The 27,424-nt window shown below is 48.2% G+C and overlaps 1 protein-coding gene across 12 annotated transcripts in view; it reads right to left on the reverse strand.

Annotated features, from left to right (window-relative positions):
* The window catches only part of ARHGEF2 (Rho/Rac guanine nucleotide exchange factor 2), a 121,938-nt gene that overhangs the window by 24,399 nt on the left and 70,115 nt on the right, over positions 1 to 27,424 (reverse strand). For 11 of the 12 annotated variants that reach the window (XM_080984443.1, XM_080984441.1, XM_080984442.1 and 8 more), the window contains one exon: positions 8,014 to 8,158. In XM_080984443.1, coding sequence (XP_080840569.1) covers positions 8,014 to 8,158 — 145 coding nt within the window. Of the gene's footprint in view, positions 1 to 8,013; positions 8,159 to 9,756; positions 10,176 to 27,424 lie in introns of those variants that run through there. The other variant, XM_080984435.1, reaches the window with a different exon arrangement.

The following is a 27,424-nucleotide window of genomic DNA, read 5'->3' on the forward strand; positions in this document are numbered from 1 at the left end:
TAGGGTATATGGTTTCATTTACATTTATATATGGTTTTGTATAAAACCTGAACATAAGATGGAGGGGCTCAAAGAATTAACCCCACAACAGGCTCATGTTTCTCCATTAGTCGCAGCTTGGGATGTAGTACAGAGAAAGCATGTCTCCCTGTCTCCAGCTTTCAGCTTGCTTCCAGCTGAATCAAACACACAGCTCTGGCTACTGTTCTCCTACCTAGCGGCTGGGTGAGAGGAGGTGGAGGAAAGGCCTGCCCATTCATTCTATGGTGCCAAGCATTTCAGGAGATTGGAATAGAGGACCTCAGGGTCTCTTCCAATGCTACAATTCTAGGATCACTTATGCTAATCATGGTACTTAATCCGTCAAACACAACCAAACTTTTCATGTTGGTGACACACTTTTTAGACATGCATCAAACTGAAGCTGGCACATGAACATGTCACAACACACATTTTGGAAAGCTCTGGCCTAGACAAAGAGACTGATTTGGCAAGCTCAGTCTTTTACATTCTACAACCCCCATACAGGATCCCCCAAACTCCTAACAATATTCTCTGCATGACAGGCAAAAAAGAGGCTCAATGGGATGGGGAAGAAGAAGAAGAAGAGGAGGAGGAGGAGGAGGAGTTTGGATTTGATATCCCACTTTATCACTACCCGAAGGAGTCTCAAAGCAGCTAACATTCTCCTTTCCCTTCCTCCCCCACAACAAACACTCTGTGAGGTGAGTGGAGCTGAGAGACTTCAGAGAAGTGTGACTGGCCCAAGGTCACCCAGCAGCTGCAGGTGGAGGAGCTGAGACACAAACCCGGTTTAACCACTACACCACACTGGGGACTATGGAAAATGCTCCCCTTGATGGATTTCTGCCTGCTACAGTGCCTAGAACCACCCCAACATTTATAAAGATCCATCTTCTCCCACAAGAAAATAATATCCAAAATACAAAAGTTTAGAAGACAGAGGAGCTCGTTCAGACACAACAGCCTGGGACTGCCAGCAAGGAAGTGAAGTCATGTTCTTCCTGAGAAGGAAGAAAATATTGTTTTTCGAGATTGGCAAGTCTGCTTGTCTCACGCACTGCTCCAAGTGGCAAAAGGGAAGTGAGAAATTCCTTCCCGCTCCACAGGACCAAATGTCTGCAGCCTAATCTACCTTCCTGCACTTGCTTCATTTCTGGAGAGAGATGCCCAATGCGGCAATTAAAAGAACAAGCCGTGAGCTGCAAGGGAACTCGGGTTCAGATCTTGCCTTGGCCACAAACTCACTGGATTGGTCTTTCAAACCTGGTACCCAGCTGCTGGTTGTGGCTGATGGGAGTCCACAACATCAGGTGGAGGCACCCGGTTGAGAAAGGTGGATTCTGGCAGACACCCGCACTGTCATCCTAGAGAAGGCATTGAGATTGGTGCCAGAGTTTTGGGGTGGAGATTTCCTAAGAAGGGAAGAGAGTTGCCCTACTCACACATACATACATACAAACAAACAAACACACGTTGCACGCAGACACAGGGAACGCAAAACATAGCAGATATGAAATGTGAAGGCTCACTTTTGCTAACCACACAAGCTGGGTAGCCGTGTATATTCCCATATCTGTTTCATTCACAGGTGTAGGGACATCTACCTTTAAAAAAAACCACTTCTTTTTTTTAACCAGAATGATCCAGGGGCTGGAGCGGCAACCCAATGAGGAAAGGCTGCAGTGTTTCAGATGTTTCTCAGTTTGGAGACAACGTGAGTAAGTGGCCTTTGGTTAGCCACACACATGCTCTCTCTGCCTCGCCTACCCCATAGGGTTGTTGTGAGGACAGAAGAAAGGAGGGAAGGACCATGTCTGCTGCCTTGAGCAGAAAGAAAAGGAGAAAGGAGGGTATGAATATAAAGCCCTGCCTTGGTGACCCTGCTTGAGACTTGGCAGCCCTGTGTGCTCTGTTCATTATCTGCTCCACTCTAGCCCCCATGTTTGAGAAAGAGAGATCACAAGCACAGGCAAATCTTGGCCCAGGAAAAAGGCCAGCCTGAGATAACAGCAGAGCACAATTGGAGCGATACAGGCGGACAAGGAGGCCTGCAGTGCCATTTATTTGCTTCCACAAATACAAGCCCCCCCCCCCCCAATCCTGGAGATCAAAGCAGGGGAAACCAGCAGAGTCCCAAATGTGGCTGCAGGCCAATTAGGAGATAACAGATTCAGGGAGGGAAAGGCGGGTGGGGGTGGGGTTAATTAAAAAAAGATCATGATTTGCCTCTAGAAGATCCATCATCATCTTTAATTATTATTATTATTATTATTATTATTATTATTATTATTACTACTACTACTACCACTACTACTACAAAAACAATTGCATTATTAATGGCCTTTGAAGCCACCACCTCAAGGCAATGTGCTCGTAAGGTGATTAAAAACACAAAAGCAACAAACAAGCCCAAAACCCAAACAAAGCAGGCACTCCTGGTCCATAGACTGTGTGGTGTAGTGCTTAGAGCATGTCTAAAAAGTGTGTCATCAAACTTTTCATGTTGATGACACACTTTTTAGACATGCATCATTTCATGACGCAGTAATTCAGTTTTATTAGCAAACCGGAGGTTAAACTAAATCCCTTCCAGCCCTGGGAGGAGTGCAGGGAGCGCACACTGCAGCCGACACACAGCTTGGAAAGCTCTGGCTTAGTGTGTCAGACTAGGATCTGGGAAAGACCAGGGTTCACATATCTACTTGGCAATGGAGCTCACTGGGCTAGTGACTGTGCTGGCTGGGACTGATGGGAGTTGTAGTCTGGAGCACCAGGAGAGCACCAGGTTAGCAACCACTGGTCTATTCAGTCTAGGTGACAGAGGCCTTTCCGTTCACCTGGCACCTGATTATATATTGTGACACCCTTGGAAGGGTTTGACCCTAAAAGGTGGCTAGATAGATGGCTAGAATCTTTAAATGGAGACACCCAGTTCTGCCCCTCTACCACTGAGCTTTGGCCTCTCCCCTAAGAACCAACCAGACCCAACTATTGGTTTCAATCCCCGTTTCCTTGTTGGTGGTCCTAGGGGTCCCCCTGCTGCCCCATTTCTAATGCTGCGAGGCAGAACTGACTTTTAAAACGCCCCCGTTTGTTAACAGTTTTCAATATATTTCAGGAGGAGCTTTGATGTTTCTGATCAATAATGCAAAAAGGCTTCCAGGAGATTCCCCCGCACCCGGAAAATTCCAAGCCCACCCCCAACCATCGGGGAGGAGGGCTGAGGAGAAAAACACCAAACGGCCGGCTTGTTCAGAGGACCATCTGCTGGGCCGGGAACAGTTGCCAAGTCCTGTAGCCCACGTGGAAGGGACAGTCTCAGCCGGAAGAAGGAGGGAAGGAGAGATGAGCCCCTTTTGTGCCTCTCACACGGATGGGAGGAGGAGCCTTAAAAACTTTTGGCAGACCTGTACCAATAATTTAAAATGTACATCTAATGCAAAGGATCCTGGGAAATGTAGTTTGTAAAGTGTGTGGGTAATGGTTGGGAGGCCCCCTATTCCCCCCACAGAGCTACAATTCCCAGAGTTCCCTGGGAAGTGGCACTGTAGCTCTGCGAGGGGGAAAAGGGGTCTCCTAGCAACTCTCGGCACCCTTAACAAGTTCCAGCTCCCAGAATTCTTTAGGGGAAGCCCTAAGCAGTATCACAGTGCTTTAAATGTATGGTGCAGATTTGGCCCTTGATGGGTGAGGATGCTCTGTGGCTACTCGGGAGCAAGGGAAAGGAATTGTGCACCTGCATGCTGCTTCTCACCTCCCCACTATGCCATCTCCTGCCTGAAAATGAATGCAGGTGTTCTAACAGGTTGAGGGGCTGAATCCCAACTAAATGATGCCCTATATATATATATATATATATATATATATGCTTTGAAGGATCAAGGATAGTTATCTTTTTGAAGTGATTCTCCGCTTGGAAAGGTGCTTGGTCCAAATTGGGTTTAAAGATAAGGACTCTTATAAAAAGGGTGGGTTTGATGTTGCCTCTCAGCAGAGTGAGCCGGCACACAGCCTTCCCTACCATGACAAGATATACTGTGTTTTGATTTAAATGATAGTAATTGCCTCCATTCATGAAAGCTGGCACTTGTACCTGTTATGCAGATCTGTGTCCTCTGCTGCTCTCTTTTTTTGGCAAGGCCTTATGCGCCCAACCTGTTGAATTATCATGTTCACCAAGTAAGCTTTGGCCTCAGCCCGAACTCAGACTGCAGTAGAACAACTCCAAAATGTAGAATTGTGTATAAAACCAGGAGAACCAACTTGTGGCAGCGGGGTGCTGCACCAGACCAGGAGCACAGGAGTAGCTCAGAGGTAATCTCCTCCTTTCCCAGAAGGAAGTGTCCGCAGTGGGCATGGGCAAGAGAGTAACTATAATGAGCACCTGGCCAGGCTGAGATCCAGCTGCCAAGTAGCTTGGCAAAGGGAAGCCCAACTCTTGAGAACCTAGGCCAGAGGTAGTGAACTTATTTCAACCAGAGGGCCACTTTCTCTCACAGGGTCACATGCCATGTACCGTGATGGTGCTATATAACTATAGGTAAAAGGTAAAGGGACCCCTGACCATTAGGTCCAGCCGTGGCTGACTCTGGGGTTGCGGCGCTCATCTCGCTTTATTGGCCGCTTCTGGCAAACCAGAGCAAAGCACAGAAACGCCGTTTACCTTCCCACCATAGCGGTACCTATTTATCTACTTGCACTTTGACGTGCTTTCGAACTGCTAGGTGGGCAGGAGCAGGGACCGAGCAACGGGAGCTCACCCCGTCATGGGGATTCGAACTGCCAACCTTCTGATCGGCAAGTTCTAGGCTCTGTGGTTTAGCCCACAGTGCCACCTGCGTCCTGCTCATATAACTATAAGTTTGATAATAATCATAATAACGCCAGTGGTAGATGGAGCCAGACGCAAGAGTGGCTGAGGCTAGAAAGCCTGTGTAGCATAGTGCTTAGAGTATAGTATTTAGACAGTTGGACTAGGTCCCAGGAGAGACCAGGGTTCAAATCCTAAACTGGTCAGGAAGCTCACTAGGTGACCTCAAGATCAGTTACTGTCTTTTAGCCTAACCTAGCTCACATGCCTGTTGTGGGGGTTAAATGAGGAGATGTGGAGAGCCACGTACGCCGCCTTGAGCTCCTCGGAGAAAAAGGTGGGATAGAAATGCAATAAATAAATAAAAAGTAGGCATAGTGTCGGATGTGAGTCTTACCATGCAAAAATTACTAATAATTACTTAGTGATTACTCACACTCACAAACATCCACCCCTGCCTCTCCATCCTGGCCTGAAAGAGCCAAGATCACCCTTCAGAGAGACATTCCAGCCAGGCAAACACACTTAAGGAAGGCAGAAGAGAAAGCTGGTGAGGGGTGTGGCCAGGGAAGAGGTGGTGTGGCCTAGGGAGAATCCTGAGGGCCACATGGAGATGCCTCAAGGGCCACATGGAGATGCCTCAAGGGCCACATTCCACCTCTGGACCTGAGGTTCCACCTCCCTGGTCTAGATTCAAGCTGCTAGCCACCACTAATATATAAATAAAGCACACTGCCTGACAATGTTTATTTACTCAAGGAGACGGCTGCTTTTGGCATGGCTGCCGGCAAACTCTCTAACAGCTCAAGTGTGACTGCTCAGATGCAGCTGGGGCCAAGTTTTCAGGCCAGGGGCTGGTGGGGTCAGGAGAAAACAAGCCGCAACATCAAAGGCCCTTCCAGGTCACCAAGGGAAGAGTCAGACAACAAAGCCAGCCCCTGCAGCCTAAGAGCAAAAGCCCCTCTGGGAGGCCCAGCCCCAACAGCTGTCCTCGCAGGCAGATGTTCCAGACTGAAGAGGTTGTGGACCGGGACTGCAGCTGTTCTGGAAGGCCTCTCTCCAGGCGAAGGGGGCAGGGACAGGCCCAGAAACAGGTTAAGGGGTGAGGAAGAGTCATTTAATCCCACCAAGCCACAAGAAAAGGAAGGAATTAGCCTATTTCAGGGAGTTGGAGGTGGCTCAAAGCAGGCACAATTGCTCACAGTGAACACACTCAGCCTTTTGTTCTCTCTAGTGAACAGGTTTGGTAGGTTTTTGCAGGGTTTCTGAAACCTGTGGAGCTCATTTCACCAAAGACAATCAAGGGACAGAAGCAGTGAGGCTGGAGCATAGTTTCAGAGGGTTTGTTTGACTGAGGCTTCTATGGTGTAGAAAGTTCTGCCTCACTGCTGCCCCTGGTCAAAGAGGTCTAGCAGTTTTTTACCTGAAAAACCTGCACACCCTGTTTAACCAAAGACAAAAGGTGGGATGATTGCCAGCTATGGTGGGTGCTGTCTCATTCAAACCACCATCAGCTCTCAGAACACACACACACACCACTACTGTCTGAATCCTACCTAAGATATGTAGACCACAGCCAACAATGCCTCTGGTTCCAGTCTGCAGTAACGCTATGCTGCACATTTCTACAAAAAGGCTGGCAATCCCTGTGCTCAGATCATCAGCAGAGAGGCTTCTCTGACTGCCCACTCCATCTCAGGAACAGCTACAATGGTGAGAGGCTTCTCAGTGGTACCCCCTATCCCCAGGTTTAGAATACTCTCTCTAGAGAAGTCAGAGGGCTATGGCATGGGACGGTAACATAACAAATAAATAAATAAATTCAGCTTAGCAAAAGGGGCTTTGTGCCACCAATACCACTTGAGCATCCATGACTGGGGCTGGATCTCATAGCACCTAGAAGCTGTGACCCCAATCCTTAAATGGGAGGGCAACTCCATCCAGAGCAGGCCAAATGCCATCTCCTCCATCAAGGCCAGACGGAGTGCTTAATCCTCATGCAGCCCCATTACTGAGTCTGGGCATGGACTGAGAACATTCACTTGCACATTTGGGGCAGATGACAAGCAGCAAGAGAACTACTGGTAAGCCTCATCAGCACACACAGAGCAACCCTTCAGGGCTCCAACTACCTGAAAGAGCTTATCGTACACCCGCATTTCATGAAAATTAATTGCTGGGCTGGGGGAAAATCACATTTTTCCAGCATTTAAACAGTAACTGTTTGAGCATTGGAGAAATGGCCAAATGGTTATAAAGACAAACATCTTTCCTGGCTGGGTGGGAAAGTGGAGTCTGATTTGGATGTGGTGCCAAGCATGAATTTTCTCACGCAGTCTTCGTGTTTAAACTGGGTCCTCAGCCACTAGGACAGCAAGGCTGGCAAGCATGTCTAGGCAACAGGTGCCCTGGCATGCTGGCAATGCACATGGCACACAAAGGAAGCCAAATGAAATCCTCCTCCGTCCCTATCTGCCCTTCCCCAAGGGAAATTTAGAGAAGGGCACTCTGAAGCTACTATCCAGCAGCCTATGTGCTTATTTCAGTTCCTAATGACCCATAACTTGAGGTATCGGTTGGTTGGGTGGGATACAATACACCCACACCCCAAATCCTTATTTACTGGTTCCCCATTTGCTACTGGGCCAAGTTCAAGGTGTTACTATTAGTTTACAGAGTCCTGAATTACTTGGGGTCAGTTTACCCACAAAATCATCTTACCCCATGTACGCCCGCTTGACTACTTTGATCGGCCTGAACTGGCACCGTCACAGATGTCACATAATACTCATTCTGCATTTGTAAGAAATCGATCTTTTGCTGTGGCAGCACTCACACATTGGAACTCCCTGCCTATTGAAACCAGGCAGCCGCCTCTGCTGTACCCTTTTCAGCACCTGCTAAACACATTTGCCTATCAAGACATATTGACACGTCTTTTAATCTGGTTTTCAGCTTGTTGCTAATTTTAATTCTTTTTAAAAACGTTTTACATATTTGGGTGGTTTTGTTTTGTTTTTACTATTTTACCGATAATTTTATCGTTTTATTCTTTTCGTAAGCCACTTTGAGGTTTTGGGGTTTTTGTTTGTTTTTACAATCAAGTAATGTATAATTATTATTATTTTGAAATAAATAAATAAAAAGCAATAAAGAAAGAAGTCCAGAGGCCTACTCACTGGGACAAATCAGTGCCTCCTTGGCAGTGATGCTCTTGTTGCAGGCATAGCACATGGTCATGCCTGAGACGGTGATGGAGGTGAAGAGGTGCCCGTTGGTGTAGCGGGCATCTTTGCTCTCCTTCATCCTTTCTTTCTCTTTGTTCTGTGGGAAAGCAAGAAAGAGATGGGTTAGTGGCAGTGACCAGTGGCCTCTCCAGAAAAGGGCCTCTGAATCAGAGGTATGTTTCAGGCTTGCCAATGTGGCTCCACCCCAGCAGGTGTTTACAGCCTGTGTGCATTTTCCATCTTGCCAGCATTTACACATCCAAAGAACTGGGGAGGGGGGTGGCCCCACAGACAGGTGTAACACAGACATGAGACAATATAACCCTCTAGTCGTTAAGACCCCATTTAAATTCTGTGTGAAGAGAAAAACACACCTGAAAATAAAACAAACAAAATACCCAAGTCTTAAGCCCTGCTGCTGATTTAAGGCAACTGTGTTACAGTGCTGACATGCTCTGCTCTTTTTGAACTTGCTGCTCAAAGTCCAGCCGCATCCAGAGTTGTCAATGTCATAATCGGGAGCGCATAAAGGAGAGCCATCACAAGGGAAAGCCAAGCCAGAGAATTTGTTCTCTATTTCCTCTTGAGCCACCCTAATTCCCTTCAAATACATTGTGCACATAGACACCCTAGGAATGCGCCCCACTCTTCCCTTGCTACCCTCTGCCTCACCCTAAGGTTCCTCTAAAATGTTTTGGCACCAGGATCGTTTCTGTACACAGTCACGGTGGCCAGGCTAACCGGGGATGTTCCTTTCATGCAAGAGCATGAAAGGAATTAGCTGCTACATTCAAACTGGTGGGGGGGTTAAAAAAAGAATATTGGGCTTTCAAAGTTACAAGCATCTTAACGTTTGCCTGTGCCAAACTGCTACCCAAAGGCACAAACCTCTGCTCAACAATTCCACACCACACACAATCTACAATAAAGGGGCAATCTAGGTGGCTAAAGTGAACAAGACAAGCTACATGGAATCACTGAATTATATATTTGGAATGGGCTCCCAAGGGTCATCTACTCCAACCCCCTGCAATGCAGAAATCCTAATTAAATATCCCTAGCAGATAGCTATCCAAACTCTGCTTGAAAACCTCCAACGAAGGAGAGTCCACCCCCTTCCGAGGGGTCCGTTCCACTACCAAACTGCTCTTACCATCTGAAAGTTCCTCTTAACGTTTAGTCAGAATCTCCTTTTTGTAACTGGAATCTGTCAGTCCAGGTCCATCTTCCATGTGACAGCCCTTCGGGTATCTGAAGATGGTGATCATATCCCCTTCTCAGTCTTCTCTAGGCTAAACATACCCAATACCCTCAACCGTTCCTCACAAGCTTGGCTTCCAGACCCTTTATTATCTTGGCCACCTTCCTCTGCACAACTACCATCCCGTCAATATCCTTCTTGAACTGTGGTGCCCAGAACTGGACACAGGACTCCAGGTGAGGTCTGACCAAGGCAGAATAGAGCCGTACTATGACTGTCTCATGAGCTGGACTAATTTGTGAAGGTTGATCCAATCTGGAGTGTGAAAAGAAACCATTCTGCCAAATCATCCTAAGTGAAAAATAAATTTGGCACAAGCCCCCCACCCCCAGCAAAAAATAGCACGACACAAAACAACCTTCACAGAAACGAACTTCTGCTAACGAACACACACAAGCAGAATGGTTGACCCAGCCTCGGTCCTCCTCACACACCTTTGCCACAGTCCCTCTCCGGCTTGGCTGCCGTCTGTTCCAGCTCATGCCCGGACTAGGGGGATCCCGGCAGGGTCTTGAGACTCCGAGCCTCAGCTGTCTCTCATAAACCGTAGGGTAACTCATCTTCCGTTGAGGTGGGATGCTACTGAGACATCTAACCACCACCACTCTTACCAATTAAGGCCCCAGAAAGAAGCAGGAAGGGAGAAACCAGTATGCAGACCCAACTTGAGCCTGGAAAGCCCAGATTGCAGAGATGCAGAAGGAGGAGGTGGATATGAGGAGGTGGATGGGAGAGAGAGAGAGAGAGAGAGAGAGAGAGAGAAAGAGAGAGAGAGAGACACCCATGCAGTTCATCTTCTCCTGTACCTCTCTGCTTCCAATAACCATGACAACCATATGTCTGACTGAGAAATTCCACCACCACCCCCAGCGCACGTGCCTACAGTCCTCAGCGTCGAACAGTCTATAGAGAAAGGTCTTGCTTCATCATGTCTTCATTACCGGGGCGGGGGCGGCAGGATTATTTGGAAGGCTGGGTCCAAGAAATATTTAGTTGAAATAAAAACGGTGCGAATGCTCAAGCCAAGCCCTGCTTCCCCCAGTGTTTGGGTAATATATATATATACCGGGGCTGCCTGCCTTGCAAAGAAACAAAAACCAAAGTGTTTTCCTTTTGTCTACAAGGGGGTTGGCTGGCTTGCAAAGTGACCAAAAGGGGGGGCACATGCACAAAAAAGGACAACAAACAGGGACAAAGATTTGTATTAAAGTTCATGCATGCTAATGTATATGCATATATGTATGTTTGGTGCACATACGTCTTCTCCCCCGTCTGTCCTCACAACAACCCTGTGAGGTAGGTTCGGCTGAGAGTGAGGGACGGGGCCCAAGGTCACCAAGAGAGCTTCACAGCCAAGTGGGGATATGAACTGTGGTCTCTCAGGTCCCAGTTCAACACTACAGTCATTTATGGCATTTATATCCCACAATCTTCTAGGGGTGGAGGCCCTGTTTGTTGCAGCAAAAGGTTATCGCAGCACATTGAGGGCTAAAGACCAGTACAGTACAATCCAACAATGTCTACTCAGTAGTAAACCAATCTTAAAAAAAAATCTCATAAATCCTTGTCAGTATTTTAATGCAAATTATCTTAACGAACACATATTTGTATGCAGTTTTGACAAAGTGCAAATTGGACAGGTTTGCCTTTAAATGCAAACTGGATCATATCTGTCCCTGATTCCTTGCTAGGACTAGTGTGTGTCTGCTGAGCCCCAGAGTCCTCCTCTTGCACAGATTTTGAGAACTGACATTGTGCAACATCATTCCCTGTGACTGACAGGCAGAATGAAGCTTTTTGATTGGCCAGGCCAAGTAGAAATACTGGGATCCTGATCTTACGCACTTCAGGTTCTGGGGGAGGTTTCAACTTGGGGATTTTGGAACAGGGCCTGGCTCGGATAACTTGAAGAAGTGGAAACTGACCCAACCAGAGGGAAAGGCAGAGGGGGTGCAATTTCAAAACCGGAAAAGCTCAACCTGGAAAACTGGAGCTCTGCCGGCAGGCTTTTGCCCGACAATCAAACTGCAATACTGGGGAGCCCATCGAAGGTCAGCCTAAACATGGCCAAAAATGCAGATGGAAGAGCGAGAGGGTTGAGGGCCTACAGGCCCTGTGACCTGCTCGGGGCATAGCCAGGCAATCGGGTTGCCATGGCAGCTTCCCTTGAAAAGGGGAAGTGAGACAGGGACTTCCTGTTGCCAAAGCTTTGAGCAAGAGGTGCAATCAGAGGCTTGGCTATTTTTGACTCAAGAGCCACCCTAGCCTCACGTGTCTGAGAGAGGGGGGGTGGCAGGCACTGCTGCGTTGCACATTTTCTTGGGAAACAGAGAGGCTGGCACAGAGCGGTTGTCTTTGGCAGGGATGCCACATCCGAGGCTTTGCAACATGATCAGAACTGATTGCATAGAAGGCACCGATGCGCTCTTAAATTTGCTGAGCCACCTGTGCGTCCAACAGCAATTTAAGGCTGCTGGGTCACTGTCTCCTTGGTTCCATAAGTTCTCCCCTGGTGCCCCCTACCCTATAAAAATAATAATACGCAGAATAGCGTATTTTGCACAACCCACTAGGAGAGTGATGCTTGGGGAGTGGCCCAGCTGTGCCCCTACCTGGAGAGGGGCAGCCTAACTTCTGTTGTCTGTGTTCTGGTAACCTCTAGGTTAGATTACCGCAACACATTATATGGAGCTTGGAAACCACTGGTTTAAGGCCTGCTTTTAGCACACCAGCAACACTGCACTAGAGGTCTGAAGATCATCCCTTTGAGTGTGTGCTGCAAAGAAGGCATTTCAAGACACACACTCACTTCCCTCGGCCGCAGGGCCTCACTGTCATGTGTGACTCGAGAAGGGAAGGATCAGTAAAGGCAGACATTTCATAAGTAACTCTGATAGGCTTCCTAGGAACCCACTATTTAGAAACCAGCAGGCGACACTGTCACAAGGGAAGCAGATTGGGCAATTTCCTGGTTAGTCTGGTGAGGCAGAGCAGATGAGCTGCTTTGCAAAGTCTCTGCTTCTGAGAATGAGAGAGGGTCCCGGGAGCTGAAGGGTGGTCCTTGTCAGATTGGGGGTGGAGCATGGTGAGGCAGGGCTGGGGGGGTGATATCTGGCAGGGGCAGAGGATGGGGCACGACTGTGCCTGGCACTTCTAAGGGTGAAGCTTGATGGACACCCCAGAGCAGAAGGAAGATAAGCTCACCCACCAAATCAGAATTCAGCCTTCATTCTTGACCTGGGGTCCTGAGGTTTTAGGGCTTCCTTTGATGGAAAGCAGTGCCCCAGAGGGGGAATACCTTGGAGGGGGCACTCAGAGGTGTAGTGGGGGGGACGGGTGGATTTTTTTAGAGGGGGCGCAACCAGACCCCCCCTCCCCTCATTAGAGCCTGGTTCCAGCATGCAATGAGCTTTGTCACGCCCAGCGGCAGCTCTGCTCTCAAGTCAGGACGGACCCGGGGACAGAGGAGAGGCGGTGGCAGCAGCGTTGCCAGGGCAGCGCCCCTCTGCTGCACTGGGCTGTGCACATGAGGGAACAACCAGCTCTCTTGCGCCCAGCTGCAGCTCTGCTCCTTTGTCAGGCCTGACCCGGGAAGAGGAAAGTCGCAGCATAGCGTTGCCTCCCCTCTCCTTGGTTGGCAGCATTCTCGAGCCCAACCCAGGTGGTGGGAGCATACGCTCTACTACTGGGGGCACTAGATGCAGCGGGGGGGGGGGCAGGGGGCACTGGAGGTGTAAATGACTTTCAGGCTTTGAAAAGGCAGTATCAATACATCAAGTTCATCTGTTTGTTGAATTAAATAAACTGAATAGTTTTTTTTATTGGATTTTGAATAATTTTACAATGATTATTACTGTTTTGCATTTTATTGTGTTGCTATCTCCTTTAGCGGGTCGTGCAAACCGCTATTTTGGATAATGCTTTTTATAGGGGTGGGAGGCACTGTGGATGAGTATATGGAACCAAGGGGGCAGTGGCCCGAAAAGGTTTGGGAACCACTGCCTTAGATAAAGGGGAACTTTAGGCCAAGGTGGTCAACCTTTTTCCAGCCTCATTCACTCTTGGGCAACCCTCTGGGGGCCACACACCAATGCTGGGTGTGGTCAAAAGTGGGAGCCTGTGGCCATCTCTCTAATGCACACGGTCCCTCCTCTCATCTGCTAAGTGCAGATCAGCTGATGAAAAGGGGATTATCTCATCCCCTCTCTACTCATCAAATGGACAATCTGATGGGGCAATTTGGGGTGTGAGGACAAAGCAGGGAGGGGAGAACCATGTACAACACCTTGAGCACCTTGGAAGAAAAGGTGGCCTATAAATGTAACAAACAAATAAATTGCTTGGTGTTTTCTACACTGATGGACAGTGTCTCTCCAGGGCTTTTGATGGGGAATTTTCCCAGTCCTACCTAAAGATTTTGGGGATTGAACCTGTTGATGCAATCCATGTGCTCTACCACTAAACCATGGCCCTTGCAAAGTCTTAAATTACAGTCTCAGGACAAGAAGGGTTTGAAATTTAAATATGCTTCTTTGCTGCTTGTTTGGTTCCAAAGGAGATATGAGGCTCATTTGCAGAGAAGATGCCAAGTTTGGTGTCCTCTATCTGCCCAGGCCAAGCAGACAGACAAAGGGAGCCTTGTTCTCTGTTGCATGCCTACAGAACCTCTGCCCTGAGAGGAGCGAGCCTGTCTGCCCCTCTCAGCAGAGACAAGCTTCGGGTCTCCAGAGCAGCAGCAGGAGGGAGTTCAGCAATACAAATATGTTATTCTGTACTGTTTGGGCAGCAGCCAGAAGGCAGGAGCGATTGCGGCATCAAGCGAGAGGAAGCTGGCTAGATAATCTAAAAAAACAGAGAGAGAGATCAACCTACCACTCCCTTCTACACTGCAACTGCTTGAAAATCGCAGTTGCCTGGAGGCTCTTTGGGATGGATTTGTGGAAGACAGGAAGGCGGCGAGTATTTATAAAACGTTTCTGCAAATCCAAACTCTGCCATACAAGTTTGGTGCAACGGCCCATACAGCAACCAAGTGGAGCAGCCCTGTTTGTACAGCTGGGGGAACAAAGCCTGAGATGTAGATGATTACTATTTTTAAATATAGTGCCCTCCATCAAAGTACATAATGCTTCGCAGCAGCCATTGCCAAACTGCTGCCCTCTGGGTGTTTTGGACTCCAGCTGGCTGGATGTCATGAGCTCCTTGGAGACTTCTTGGTAGGGCTGGTCAGACAGGGAGGAGGATTGGGATGGGAATGTGGAGCTGGACCCTCAGGGAGAGGGCCCAGGGGCCTGGGAGGCATTGATCGGGATGCTGGGGAGGGGCAAGTGGGATGTCTGGAGAGAGGCAAAAATCCTCCCAACACCAGCTCACCATTCCTGGCCAGTTTTAGCCATGCATGGCGGCAGGGAAAATACCCGCCTCACTCCAAATATCAGGATCAGTTGGACCTTGAGCAAAACCCACCAACTGGATTCTCCAAAAGCAAGGAGGTAGTCTAGAGTTTCTTGCCCCCCTCATCCAGGAGTTCTAATAATAAGTGCTGCAGGCAGGGAGCCCATACTGTCCCAGAGACCCACAGACGCCCCCCTCAGCGAATCTATGCAGGAGGGGGTTTATCACTGCCTCTCAGCTCATCAAATGATCAATATGAAATGGGAAGGGAGCTTCACCCATCCCAGTGCTGTGTCTACTTTAATTTTTCTTCTTCAATGCTGCTACTGCAGCCAAAATGGATGGGATGGTGAGAGATCAGAAAAACCTACTTGGGGGTGCAGTGGGGCCTGGGTTAGCTCCTGCCAACAGGCAATTAGCCACCCCTGGCCTTAAGGGGGGAAACTCCCGTTATGATACAGGCAGCAGAAATATATACTTTTAGGCAAACTGAAAAATTTGGGTATCCAAGTGAGAGGCACCCTTCCCCCTCTTTCTCTCCCCTCCCCACAAACCAAGCCCACTCTGATTTTTTATAATCTGCTTTAAATGGGGCCAAGCAGCTGGAAGCTTCTTAAGCGTTAACCCCACTGAGCCATGGGGATGGATTTCCTTGCAGCACTTGGGCACCTTTCCGTGCCACAGATTCCAAGGCAAGAGAAGATGCACTTGTCCTTGTCCAGCACTCCACCCTGCTCTGCCCACTGCCTCAAGGGAAGAGCTGAGATTTCAGGATTGCGGTGAATATTGCTAAAGCAGGGCTGGCAAGGCACAGAGTTGCTGCCTTGTTGGTCCCACAGGGTGGATGCTACAAAGGAGCATACATGGGGTGGAAAAGGACATCTTTGACTGAAGTGTAGTTGTTAGTGTGTAGGACCAGAACCCAGAAGACCAGGGTTCGAATCTCCACTGGGCCATGGACTAGTCAATGTCTCTCAGCCTAGTCTACCTCACAGGGTTGTCATGCAGATGAAATGAGAAGGAGAACCATGTGCATGCCACCTTGAACTCCTTGTGGGGGGAAATGGGATATGAATGCAATAAGCAAATAAATAAGAGCATGCATACTTTTGAGTTCCACAGACCTTTTCTGGGGAAAGAGCAGTTTCAAATGCCTTTCTACCAGTGATTCCTTTCTGCCACTAGTTCAACGTCACCAGTCACACAGGTTTGCAGTCTAGGACCCCCAGCACTGCCCTTGCAGAGGATAGCAGCATGTGGTTGCTTTGAGCAGCAAAAACGTCTCTTTCACTGCCCTGTCTTGGTGCAGACCAAGCCCTAAATCAGCCTTTGCTAATTTAGTGCACTCATCAGCCCCATCCAGCCTAAAACATCTGGAAGGCACCATGCTGGCAAAGGCTACCGAAAACTATTTCATAATGTCTTCTCAATCGGTACTTTTTGCCCCAGAGTTTTCACTCGCAGAGCCTGGGCACTGGCGGCTTTCAGTTTTTGCAGACAATTGAGCAGCTGTGGGTTGAATGAGAACAACCAGATTCTCAGTTCGTGTCCATCCCAACTTCCTCTCCTCTTAGCTGGTCTAGCCAGAAGGAAAGGAGCTAGGAAAAGAGGCAGGGGCTGCCTAATCTGTTCCCCCACATCCCCATCCCCAGAACTTTGCTTGGTTTGTGGGGGAAGGGGGGGATAGGCCGGTTGGCTGGCATCGTGCCCGGTCTACAAATCTAGATTTAATGGGTGCAAAGCTGTAGAGCCTCGGATAAAGCCTGCTGAAGATGTGACCCACTTTTTTCTTTCTTTTTAAGAATACTGAGGCTCTCTGAGCTGATGGAGAAGAATCAACTGGGGGGTTGGGGTGGGAAGTAGGTGCCAGGGCTCAAATTAAGCCCCCACCCATCTCAACAGCTGGAAAATATCTAGGCTGAAAGCACAAGCACCATCAGCCTGATCTCTGTGCAGCAACAGTCTAACATCAGTGGTTCTCAACCTTTCCCCCCGCTCTGGATCATTTTGAAATAGTCAGGAGTCTTGGCAAGCCCATCAGCATTGGCATAATTGCCAAAATGAATACTGTATTATGAAAATCATGGGTCCTAGGTCAGGGGCTTCAAAGGGAAAAGCTGTAGCTCAGTGGTACAGCTTCTACTACTGTATGCAGGAGGTCTCAGCTTCAAACCCTACTGGCATTTTCAGGTAGGGCCCCAAGGTGCTGCAGAGAATGGGTTTGGGTCCTGGTGAAAAATGGAAGGGGCCCCCCAGCATGGGCAGACGAGCTAAACATATTTACATGGGATACAGAATAACTGCATGATCTCATTTTAATTAATAATAATAATAATAATAATATTCATACCTGTTGAGAATATTAAGGTCCTAATGACTAATATCAATAACATAAGCACCCACACAATCATTACTGAACTATCCATACACTTAACTGTTAAACAACAACTTTGTTCGGTTCGCACAGTGTTTGCTTATGAAAACACACAAATGAGACTGCGCATCATAAAATGAGACTGCACCATTATACTGTCAAAGAGCAGGAGCGAATGTTCGCAGAGAGTTGGAAATACTCAGAAACACTCAGTTCGCGACACAAGTTCCCAAACCATTATTCAGAATTGTGCATGCATTGAACATAGTACATAGGTTTTGTTAAGAATTTCATGAAACATATGCAAGAGAGTTGGGCCCTGGGACCCCTTCTGGGCCTGGTAATTTGTACCTGCTTTCCTGCCTCTCCTAAACCCTGGGACTGGAGGAGACTCCTGCCTGATACCCTGGAGAGCTACTGTCAGTCAGTGTAGACAATATCAAGCTAGATGAACCAACGCCCTGAGTACCAATGAGTAGGCAGCTCCTATATTGCTGGCTTGTTGAATACAGAACTATCTGAGCACCAGAGCACTCTCCCCTCCTGCAGTTTCCTACAACTAATCTTCAAGAGCACTGACTACCCCTCCTGATCTACCATAAATCATGGGTGGGGGCAAAGGGAAGATTGAGTAGCTAGGAATGGCTGTGACAAGAGCACCCAAGAACACGGGCACTTGAGATGTTACCACAGAGACACATGAATTGTGGTCAGCAATTTCAGAGCTGCCTGAATAACAGTCCTAAAAGCTTAAGAGGTTCTAAATGTGGGGCGCCCTGACCAGAAGCATCCAGTGTTTATGGTGCTATATTAATCTTGGTATCATGCAGCCCCGCAACCTGGGACAGAAGAGGCAGAGGCCGGTGTTTTGGATATGAGGAGAGAGGGGGCCGATCTGGCTGTCATTTGGCCCCTTCCTTCTCTCTGCCTCTTACTCTTCTCCCCTCCTCCACTCTAACAGAGCCTGGGAGCTCCCTGGGGCAGGGACCATGGCTCCTTGGCTGCTTTCTAGAATGCTTATCAAGTCATAAAAGGTAGTGAGAAGCCTTGCCTTTTTATTTTTTAAGGACAATCAGAAACAGTCAGTAACTCACAAAGGCTTTACATAAATCAAAGTCTTGGGGGGGGGTATGGGGGAGAAGGGAAGCCCCCGGAGGATAAATGCTCTAGCTTTGGTGGGGGGAGGGAAGGGTTAAAGGTCACATGCCCCACATTCACCCATGCATGGCTGGGCAAGAGATTCAATTCCAGGGAGGAGTTGTGGTGGTGGTACGGACAGTGGAATTTTACCAGGTGCTGACAGCCTGAAAGCCTTTAACAAAGCATCCTATGAAGAAAAATCTGGCATTTCAGCCTAGAGCTGCCAGTCCTGGGCTCCTGCAATGTGAAGGGGGCGATAGAGGCCATTCAGGCTGACCCTCCGGCCCAGAGGCAGGATCACCAACCCCCTCCTGCGTTTCCATCCCCAGGCAATCTGACACAGACCTACCCAAGCTAACCCTGGAAACGAGCAGAATCAGAAGCGTTTCAGGCCGTTTCAGGTCACCGTTGGGATAGCTGTGGCTACCTGAATTTGTTGTGCCCACTTCTACCTTCAAACCAGACAGCTGCATGCTGCTGTTGCAAGAATACTTTTTTGCACACCTGGCCACACAGAAATGCAGATTTGCTGTGCTCTGCAAAGCAGCTTGATCTTGTGTGTATCAATGGTGCAAGGGGGGGGGGCAAAGGGCACCCAATTTTGAATGCCTCCCAAGAGCCCGGCTGTTGCACTGTTTGCCACACAGCCCCACCTAAATGAACTCCCTCTCTCTCTCTCTCTCTCTCTCTCTCTCTCTCACACACACACACACACACAGAGAGAGAGAGAGAGAGAGAGAGAGAGAGAGAGAGAGAGAGAATGGCCACTCCTTGCCGTTTATCCCCGCTATCTGGTATCCTTGGATACACTGAACATGAAGGTTCCATGTAGGAATCAATAGCTGTCTGTAGGTGGTCTTTTATTATCCAGGGAGCATTATCAGTGTACATTTACAAAGTCAACAAAAGCAAGAGTGAAAGCTCCATGCTCCATGGGGCATACAGTGTCTCATTGCAATGGTGGAAGATCCAGAAGAGAGAGAAGGGGCAAATGTGTCTCCCCTAATCCTTTCTAAAACAAAACAAAACAGTTGACCATCTAATCATTCAGCAGCAAATATGTACATAAAGAAAACACACAGACAAGTACACTGCTGCATGGGCACACACAAACAAATCAGCACAGCTCTATGGTTTACTCCTTGTCCTGTACTCCTACTATGCGCTGCAGGAAGCCAAAGCAGCAGCATCATACAGAGGACTAGCCTCTTTCTGAATCTAAAGCATCAGTGCCAACCTTGCAACAGTGATCCCTGCAAATAGCTGGTCTCCAATCGACCTTAGCTGAGCCCAGTGTCCACTCTGCTTCCCTCTCGCTATAACCTCCTCTGTCTACAAGTGGGGGGGGGGGGCGGGAGCAGGGAGGAGAAAGAGTTGGGCTCCAGAACACAATAGTGGCTCAATGTTTCTGGCTTCAGTCTGAGGTACTAGTTGGGAACTGAGCCAGGTAGATAAAGAGAGCAGAGCTGGAAGGCATGGTGTGGGGAAAGTTGATAGAGAAAAGTTTTTTCTCCCTCTGTCCTAAAATGAGAATTCATGGCCACTCAATGAAGCTGAATGTTGGAAAATTCAGAACAGGTAAAGAAAAGCCCTTCTTCATGTAGTGCACAGTTAAACGATGGAACAGGAGGCAGTGATGGCCACCAACTTGGATGGCTTTAAAAGAAGATTGGACAAATTCATGAAGGGGAAGGCTATCGATGGCTACTAGGCACGATAGCCATGCTCTGCCTCCACGGTCAGAGGCAGAAATGCATTTGAATACCAGTTGCTGGAAATCGCAGGAGGGGAGAGTTCTCTTGTGTTCGAGTCCTGCTAGGGGGTTCCCCACTGGGCCATCTGGTTGGCCACTGTGAGAATAGGATGCTGACCTAGATGGGCCACGGGCTTCATCCAGCAGGCTCTTTTTAGGTTGCTCTGCAGAGTTCCCTTGTGCTCAGATCCTGCATGTGGGCTTCTTACAGGCATCTGGTTGGCCACTGGGAGTACAGGATTTAGGATTAACGGAAGTGAAACCCACACCTACACAGGGCTGTTTGCCTGCCAGTCACATCTGGCCTCAGCCTGGCCTCAGTTTCTCCCTTCCTTTTTCATCTTCTTCACTTTCAACACTGACAATGTAAGCTCCTGGGGACAGGGTCTCATCTTTTTAAAAAAATAATAATCACAAGAGTTGGAAAGGCAGCATCCCCAGCAATGTAGGGCATGGGAACATAAGAAAAGCCCTGCCGAATTAGACCATTAGCCCACCTAGTCTAGAATCAGGTTCTCGTAGTAGCTGACTAGACTGCCTGTGGGAAGCCCGCAAAGCAGAACCCAAGCGCAGGAGCCCTCTCCCCTCCTGCAGTTTCCAGCAGCAACAGCATCTGCTTAAATACCTTAAATGCTTTGCTATATCAGGTGCCTTCCTTCTTCCTCACCGCAAAAAGATCATTGGCTCAGGTCAAGCAAAGAAATGAAAGTGAAATTGAGGTTACAGGTTCCTCTGGAAACAGGTTTTCTCCTCTCGATCAAGCAACCCACAGAGCCCCAGGCCTCCTGGAACCTGACATGTGGAGCACTGATCTGAAGTGTATTTATACATACAGAACTTGAAATCTTCTTTCTCAGAGTTTATTTAATCCCAAGGAAATATCGCTGCTTGAACTCCTGTTCACAGCTCTTTCAGGATTCACCCTTTGGCCTGAACATATATATTGGGGTAGAGTGGGGTAGGACACCCTGGCCATGAATCTAGGTATAAAATCTCCTAACCCCAAAGGCAAGGATGAAGTGGAAGGTTTGGTGTTCCTGTTAAAGCAGCTGAGTGGGAGAGAAATGAGTTTGACTTGCTCTCCACAAGCCACTGCGACAGCCTCATGGAGACAGATAGGAACATAGGAAGCTGCCTCTATACTGAGCTGGAGCACTGGTCCATCTGGCTCAGTATTGCCTACACTGGCTGGCAGCAGCTCTCCAGGGTTTCAGGCAGGGTTCTCTACCAACCCTACCTAGAGATGCTGCCTCCAGGGATTGAACCTGGGACCTTCTGCATGCAAAGCCAATGCTCCACCACTGAACCTATGGGGAACGGGGGAGCACTGTGCTTTTGTGTACTTCTTGTTCAACCTGAAAACATCCCAGTGGACTGGGCCCCTGTGGTGACGGTGCAATGCTGTTTAGATTTCCCACCTCAAGTTATCGAAACATTTCAGACCGCCCTCTCTTAAAGGCTCTCTGGATACTGCTGGACTGCAACTCCCATCATCCTTCCCAATCACAGGCCACGCTGGCCAGGGATGATGGGAGATGGAGTCCAACAGCACCTGAGGAGTCCCAGGCTCCCCATCCCTGTAGCAAAATGTTGTAGTGCTTGTGTTAACCTTTGGGTTCTTTGCCCCTTTGCAGAGTTCTTAGTGTAAGAGGGACCTGCTGGATCCGGCCACTAGCTCATTTAGTCCAGCATCTTGTTCTCACAGTGGCCAACCAGACACCCCAAAGGGGAGCCTGCAAACAAGACCTGAGCACCATAAGAATGTAAGGAGAGCCTGCTGGATCAGGCCAATGGCCCATCTTGTCCAGGACAAAATGCCTGTGGGAAACCCGCAAGCAGGACCCAAGCACAAGAGAACTCAGGTCCCCCTGTCATTTTCATGCCTTAAAAGGAAAAACTTTTACCCAAATCCCTAAATGCAGATTGGCTGCCTCTGCCAATCACCAGAGACAGAGTTCTGGGCTCGATGGGTCTTTAGCTGTTCTCATCTCTAAATTGCTTAGACCCTTTCTCTGTTCCACCCAGGCAACAGATGTCACCAGCATGGGGGGCAGGGAAGATCAATATTTGGGGGAGGGGGAAAGAACTTATAGAAAAAGTAAAAGTTGGCAAAGCATTACATACCTACATACATACATACATCAAGCAAGCAAGCAAGCAAGCAAGCAAGCAAGCAAGCAAGCAAGCATTATCTGACACTATGTTTGCTATGCTGGTGTTCTCCTGATATCCTGGACTACGACTTCCATCATGTTGGCTGGTCCTGATGGGGGTTGTAGTATAAAATGGCTGTGCTGGCTAAGGATGATGGGAGTTGAAGTTTAGTTTTTCCATTTATATCCCGCCTTTCCTCCAAATAGCTCAAGGTGCTACACATAGTTCTCCTCCACCCCATTTTATCCTCAAAACTACTCTGTGAGGCAGGTTAAGCTAGGAGGCAGTGAATGGCCCAAGGCTGCCAGGTGAGTTTCATGGCTGAGTGGGGTTTTGAACCCCGGTCTCTCCCAGCTCCTAGTCCAACACATATCAAGAAGGCACCAGTTTGCCTCACAGAAACACAGAAAGATGCCTTATCCTGAGTCAGGCCATAGGTCTGTCGAGCTCAGCATTGTCTTCTCTGACAGGCAGCAGCTCTCCAGGGTATCCGCCAGGGCTCTCTCTTAGCAGACTGCCCTAAACAAAGAGATCCACTTCTGCCACAACATCCCAAGAGAACAAAGGACAGACAGATCAATTCAGCTGCTGGCAATCTCGACACAGGAATGAGATGGCGCAAGGCGGCTCCCCCTTCCCCTGTCCCCCCCTCACTCCCCCTTTCACCCTGCCTGAGTGCACATGGCTACCCTCTTCCTCTGATCTCCACAAACAATAACAATGGGGGAAAGAGGCCGGAATTTGCAGGGCCTATAATGAATTTGTGGATTATTATTGACTAAAGGACATGGCAGCTGTTTGGGGAGGGGTCCTCGGGAGATGGCCGCATTCCAAAGGCCTGGCTCATTCATTCCTGGAGAAGCTCAAAATAATTGGGGAGAGGGAGAGAGGACTGACAACATGGGACTTGTTTTGAGTTAATGCCAGGATCACTCATCCTGCTAAGTACTCTGTAGAGAAAGCCCCCACACCCAGCAAATTCAGGGCCCCCTGCTACAGGATTAACCATCAGGGGTTTTATTCCCCCTGATGAGAAAGGTGTGTCTAATTTTGGCTACCAAATACGTAACAGGGTAGTGGCAAACTTACACCTTCTCCAATATAACACTCAGATAAAATTCTCTCTGCCGAGAATTTTAAAAATTGTGCGGAAGACAGTGTCTGCAGCAAACTGTGTGTGTATTTGTGGAGCGAAAGACACGGCATGAAGGATGGAGAGATATTTGAATGTTGCCCTGAACCAAGGCTTTTAATCCTGTATTAGCACATAAAATGAGAGTACTGACCATGTGTAAGGCATAATTTGCAGACTTGCTCAGCCTGGGGCCTGCTTTCAATGTCAGGGATCAGCAAAAGCAGAGAAAGGCACTCTGCATATGCTCAGGGCTATTTTAATTTTTATTATCCCAACAGAGACAGTAGGTGACCCTGAACATGTGCAGAATGTGTTGTTTCCCATTGTGTAATGACTGAACATGCTCCTGAGCATATGCAGAATGCCTTCCCAGATGTGCAACCACATCCAGGTCAAGAAATGCAACATCCATACAGGACTGAGCGCCAGCCTCTTCCTCTAGAAATTAAGCACCAGTGAAAAAAACACTGGGATTACATGTGGGAGACCTGAGTTCATGAAGCCAGTCACCTCAGTTGCCTTTCCATTACAAAATAGCTTACCTCCAGGGGGAAATCTTAAGGACAAAACAGGGGGGTGGTTTTCTTTGTAGGTTGCCTTAGGTAGGCTTTTGGCTCTTTTCAAACTGCAAGGCCCCATTCACACATGCAGGTTTGTTTGCATGTGTGAATGAGTTTGTGGTAGAACAAATACCAGGCAGGCAGAATTCCTTCTGCCTCAACCCCAAATCCCTTGCTCTTTCCCATAGAAGTGGCTTCACAGACACTCAGCCGGGTGTCATCATGTCATCAAATGCTGAGTAATGGAGAGAGGCACATGAACAGGGGGATTTTAACTCCTCGGGTTAACATAGCATATTCAAAACCCTAGTCTTTTGGGGCATGGGGAGCGATTATTCTTCCACCCTGCCTGCAAAACCTCAAGTTTCCGCCGGAACATCTGCCTTATTATGGCCTGCCTCGTTTGGCACCCAAGAGGGACTTGGGGCTTTGTTGGCAGTGCTGCCCAATACAGCTGCCAACTGCAGAGGGCCTGGCTGGCGCCTCGCCAGAATGAGGGAAACCTCTGCCTCTCCCCACCCGCTCCCCATTCTCGCAGCACCAGCTGGGGCCCCAGGACCCTCCCACCAGGCGAGGACGGAAACCAGGCTGCTGGGCTTGCTTTCGAGATACTGAGAGGTATTGCATCATGCAAGGCCGCCTCGTTTCACAAGATGTTGGAGGAGAAGAGGGAGGGAGTAGGCCACTGCTCTTTATATTTGTAAAATGAGAGGGGCTGGGGTGGAAATCATGGCCTTCCACAATGGAAGGTAATTTACCATTGCCCTACATGAATAGGGCAGGCTGTGGCTGGAACCCAGCACATGCTCAGGGGCACTCTGTTTGTCACTGTAGCTTCATTACAGTTCTCAGCTGTGCTTTGGCACTGAAAGGAGAGCCCCTGCCCCTGCCCCTTCCAAATAGGGGCACAACAGAAAACAGAGCCAAGCCCTCTTCTTTGGGAAAGGACCCCCCCAAAAAAGTTTACCCCTCTCTTCTCCTCCCCCACCCCGCAAAAAACCCTAGTGGAACCAAAAAAGTTAGCAGGTATACCAATGAGTCATCTATCCCAACCCCCTCTGTCCCAAGAAAGGATGTATTTTACCTAAAACATCCTCAGCTCCAAGGAGGGAGATTCTCACATTTCTTAAGACGCTCACTCCAGTGTTAATTTAAAAGCCTTAGATAGGGCTCAATCTATATCTGCCATGGCATTTGTTCCTTCCATCCTCTGTGGAACTCCCTGACTCTTGATATATGCTAACAACTAAGCAGATGCACAGCAAGACCTTGAGCACTATGTTGCTACAAAAGTTTACTCAGAAGGAATGTCCCCCTGACTTCAATAGGGGTTGCTGTGCAATAGTGCAAGTTTTTGAGGTTTCAGTTCTATTCCTGCTATGGGTTCAAGTGGCCTTGCTCAAGTCACATTTCCTCTCAACCTTGGTCCCCCATCTGTAAAATGGAAATATGCCACAGGGTGTTTGTGAGAACAAATGTAGTGCATTTGCAAGTTAAAAGTGCTATTAGCTATACATATATATCAATTAAAAACCAACAGGGTTGGGTTTGGGTCATCCTGATGTATAAGCAACTTCATGCATTGCAGGGATTAGACTAGATGGCCCTTGGGGTACCTTTCAAGTCTACAACTGTAAGATTCTATCCCCCACCCCTGTTGGCAAATACACTGCTTAGTTTTAACCAACCCACTAACACCAGCCTCAAGTATTTAGGCGTGCTCCATATTTACTAAACACATTAATTTGTGGCTGTTTATCCTCAAGCCATGTTAACATTCGCTTAAAAGGGGGGGGAAACTCTGAGGAGGAAAATAGAAGTTTTAAGAAGGAGCAGCTATTTTAAGCTCGGCGGTTCATATTTTGTTTTGAAATAGCCACAAAAATCCGTGCCTGTTATAGACATTCTTCCATCACACACAACGGCCAATAAATAAATCTCCCCATAAGGGCAGCTGGAGCATAAAAGGTCCCCACCCCCCACCCTCTCTCTGCCTAATGCTGGGGAACTGAAGGGGTTAATGGTGGGAGGAAGCAGATAAACAGAGGCTGTTCCCTTTTCTTGGTTGTTTCATTTCACAAGGTTACTCCAAGGCTTTACTTTTGAACATTTTTTTTTAAAGAATCCACACTGTTAGGTCGCTCTCTTCTAGAGAAGCAGAGAGTTCCCTCCCTCCACTCTCCCCAAGTTTGAATTAGCTCTTGATTTTATTTTGTTTTGACATGGGGGGGGGGGGAATGGACGGACATAAGTAGATCAATTTCAGGCAATTTCAGGCAAAGAAAAAGGGAACCTAACAGGGTTAGGCACCCTAACACCATCAGCACCCTAAAGCAAAAGGGATCTCAAGCCACAATGTGTTAAAAGTCTGCCCAGAAACAGGGGTCCAGTTAGCCAAAGTTTCTGAATTGTGGTACCAGTTTTGCAACCTGAGCAGAAGCACAAGGTCCAATACTGTATACAAAACTCAAAAGAGTTCTGCGCTAAACAGAGACATCTTGGAGAATGGCACGTGCTGTGGCCCTTTTGTGGAACCCATCTTGGGCTGGAGGACCTCCATCACCACGTGGCTTTGGTGTAGAGAGCCCTCCTTTCCCAACTGGCCTTGTTGGGTTAAAAGCGCCCCCCCAATATCCCATTGTCTTGCCACACACAAAGGAACAGTAGCAAAAGCCAGGCAAAGGCTGAGCAGCCAGGGAGGCACAGAAGCAGAGGTGAGAGTCAGCTAGAAAACATGGTCCAACTTTTGCTCCCTGGATGCAGGAATCAGAACAGGAAAAACCACAGAAGGAAGGTTTAAGAAATGTAAGAAAAATAATGGTGAGGAAGGGAGGGGGATCCCCAGTGAAAATGACCCAAGGGCAGAGGAGTAGAGAGATGCAAATACCCATTCAGAAGTCTGGGAATGAAATTTCTAAATATCTGGGACACACAGCAGAGCTGTTCTGCGCCCCTTTCATGTGGCATCGACAGAGAAACTTGATTGCTCACCCGTTGAAGAATAATAGGACATCTGGCAAGGCAAGATCTGGGAGGGGAAAACAGGGGTGTGGGAGGGAGGGTGCATTTTGTTTTAAAAGAGTAAAATAAAATTGAGGGTTTCCTTCAGGGCCACAAGTCGAAACAAGCTTGCCAAAACACACATGCAGGGTCATGAAAGAAGATCGAGAATATTTGGCGTTTGGCTGAGATTCTTGGGGAGAATATTTATTTGCAAGTCAGTGAAAGGCAAATGTGTTCAAGGGTTGAGCTTGTGGGGGTCGCTAATTTCACTGAGTCTCAACAGCCTGGAAACTTTTACAAATCAAACCAAATCAGATTAAGAGTCGGACATGTGTGTGTTTTGTTTCTCTCAAACAAACAAACGATTTCAAGGGAATGTTTAAAACATAGAATAACTTCTGAATCCGAGACAGAAACTTCCCCTCCCAAAAAAGAAACCAACAACATCAACCAACATACAAAGATACTTCTAAGGGCAAAAAGAGGTTACAAAGAGCAGGCTGCTAATGTCCCAAGATCATGCCCCCACCCCAATATTTCTAAAGCCTTCTCTATTGAAAAGATTATATGCCTGCCCCACAAATGTGTC

Source organism: Podarcis pityusensis, assembly GCF_964106645.2.
Source record: "Podarcis pityusensis genome assembly, chromosome: 16".
Classification (NCBI taxonomy): Eukaryota; Metazoa; Chordata; class Lepidosauria; order Squamata; family Lacertidae; genus Podarcis; species Podarcis pityusensis.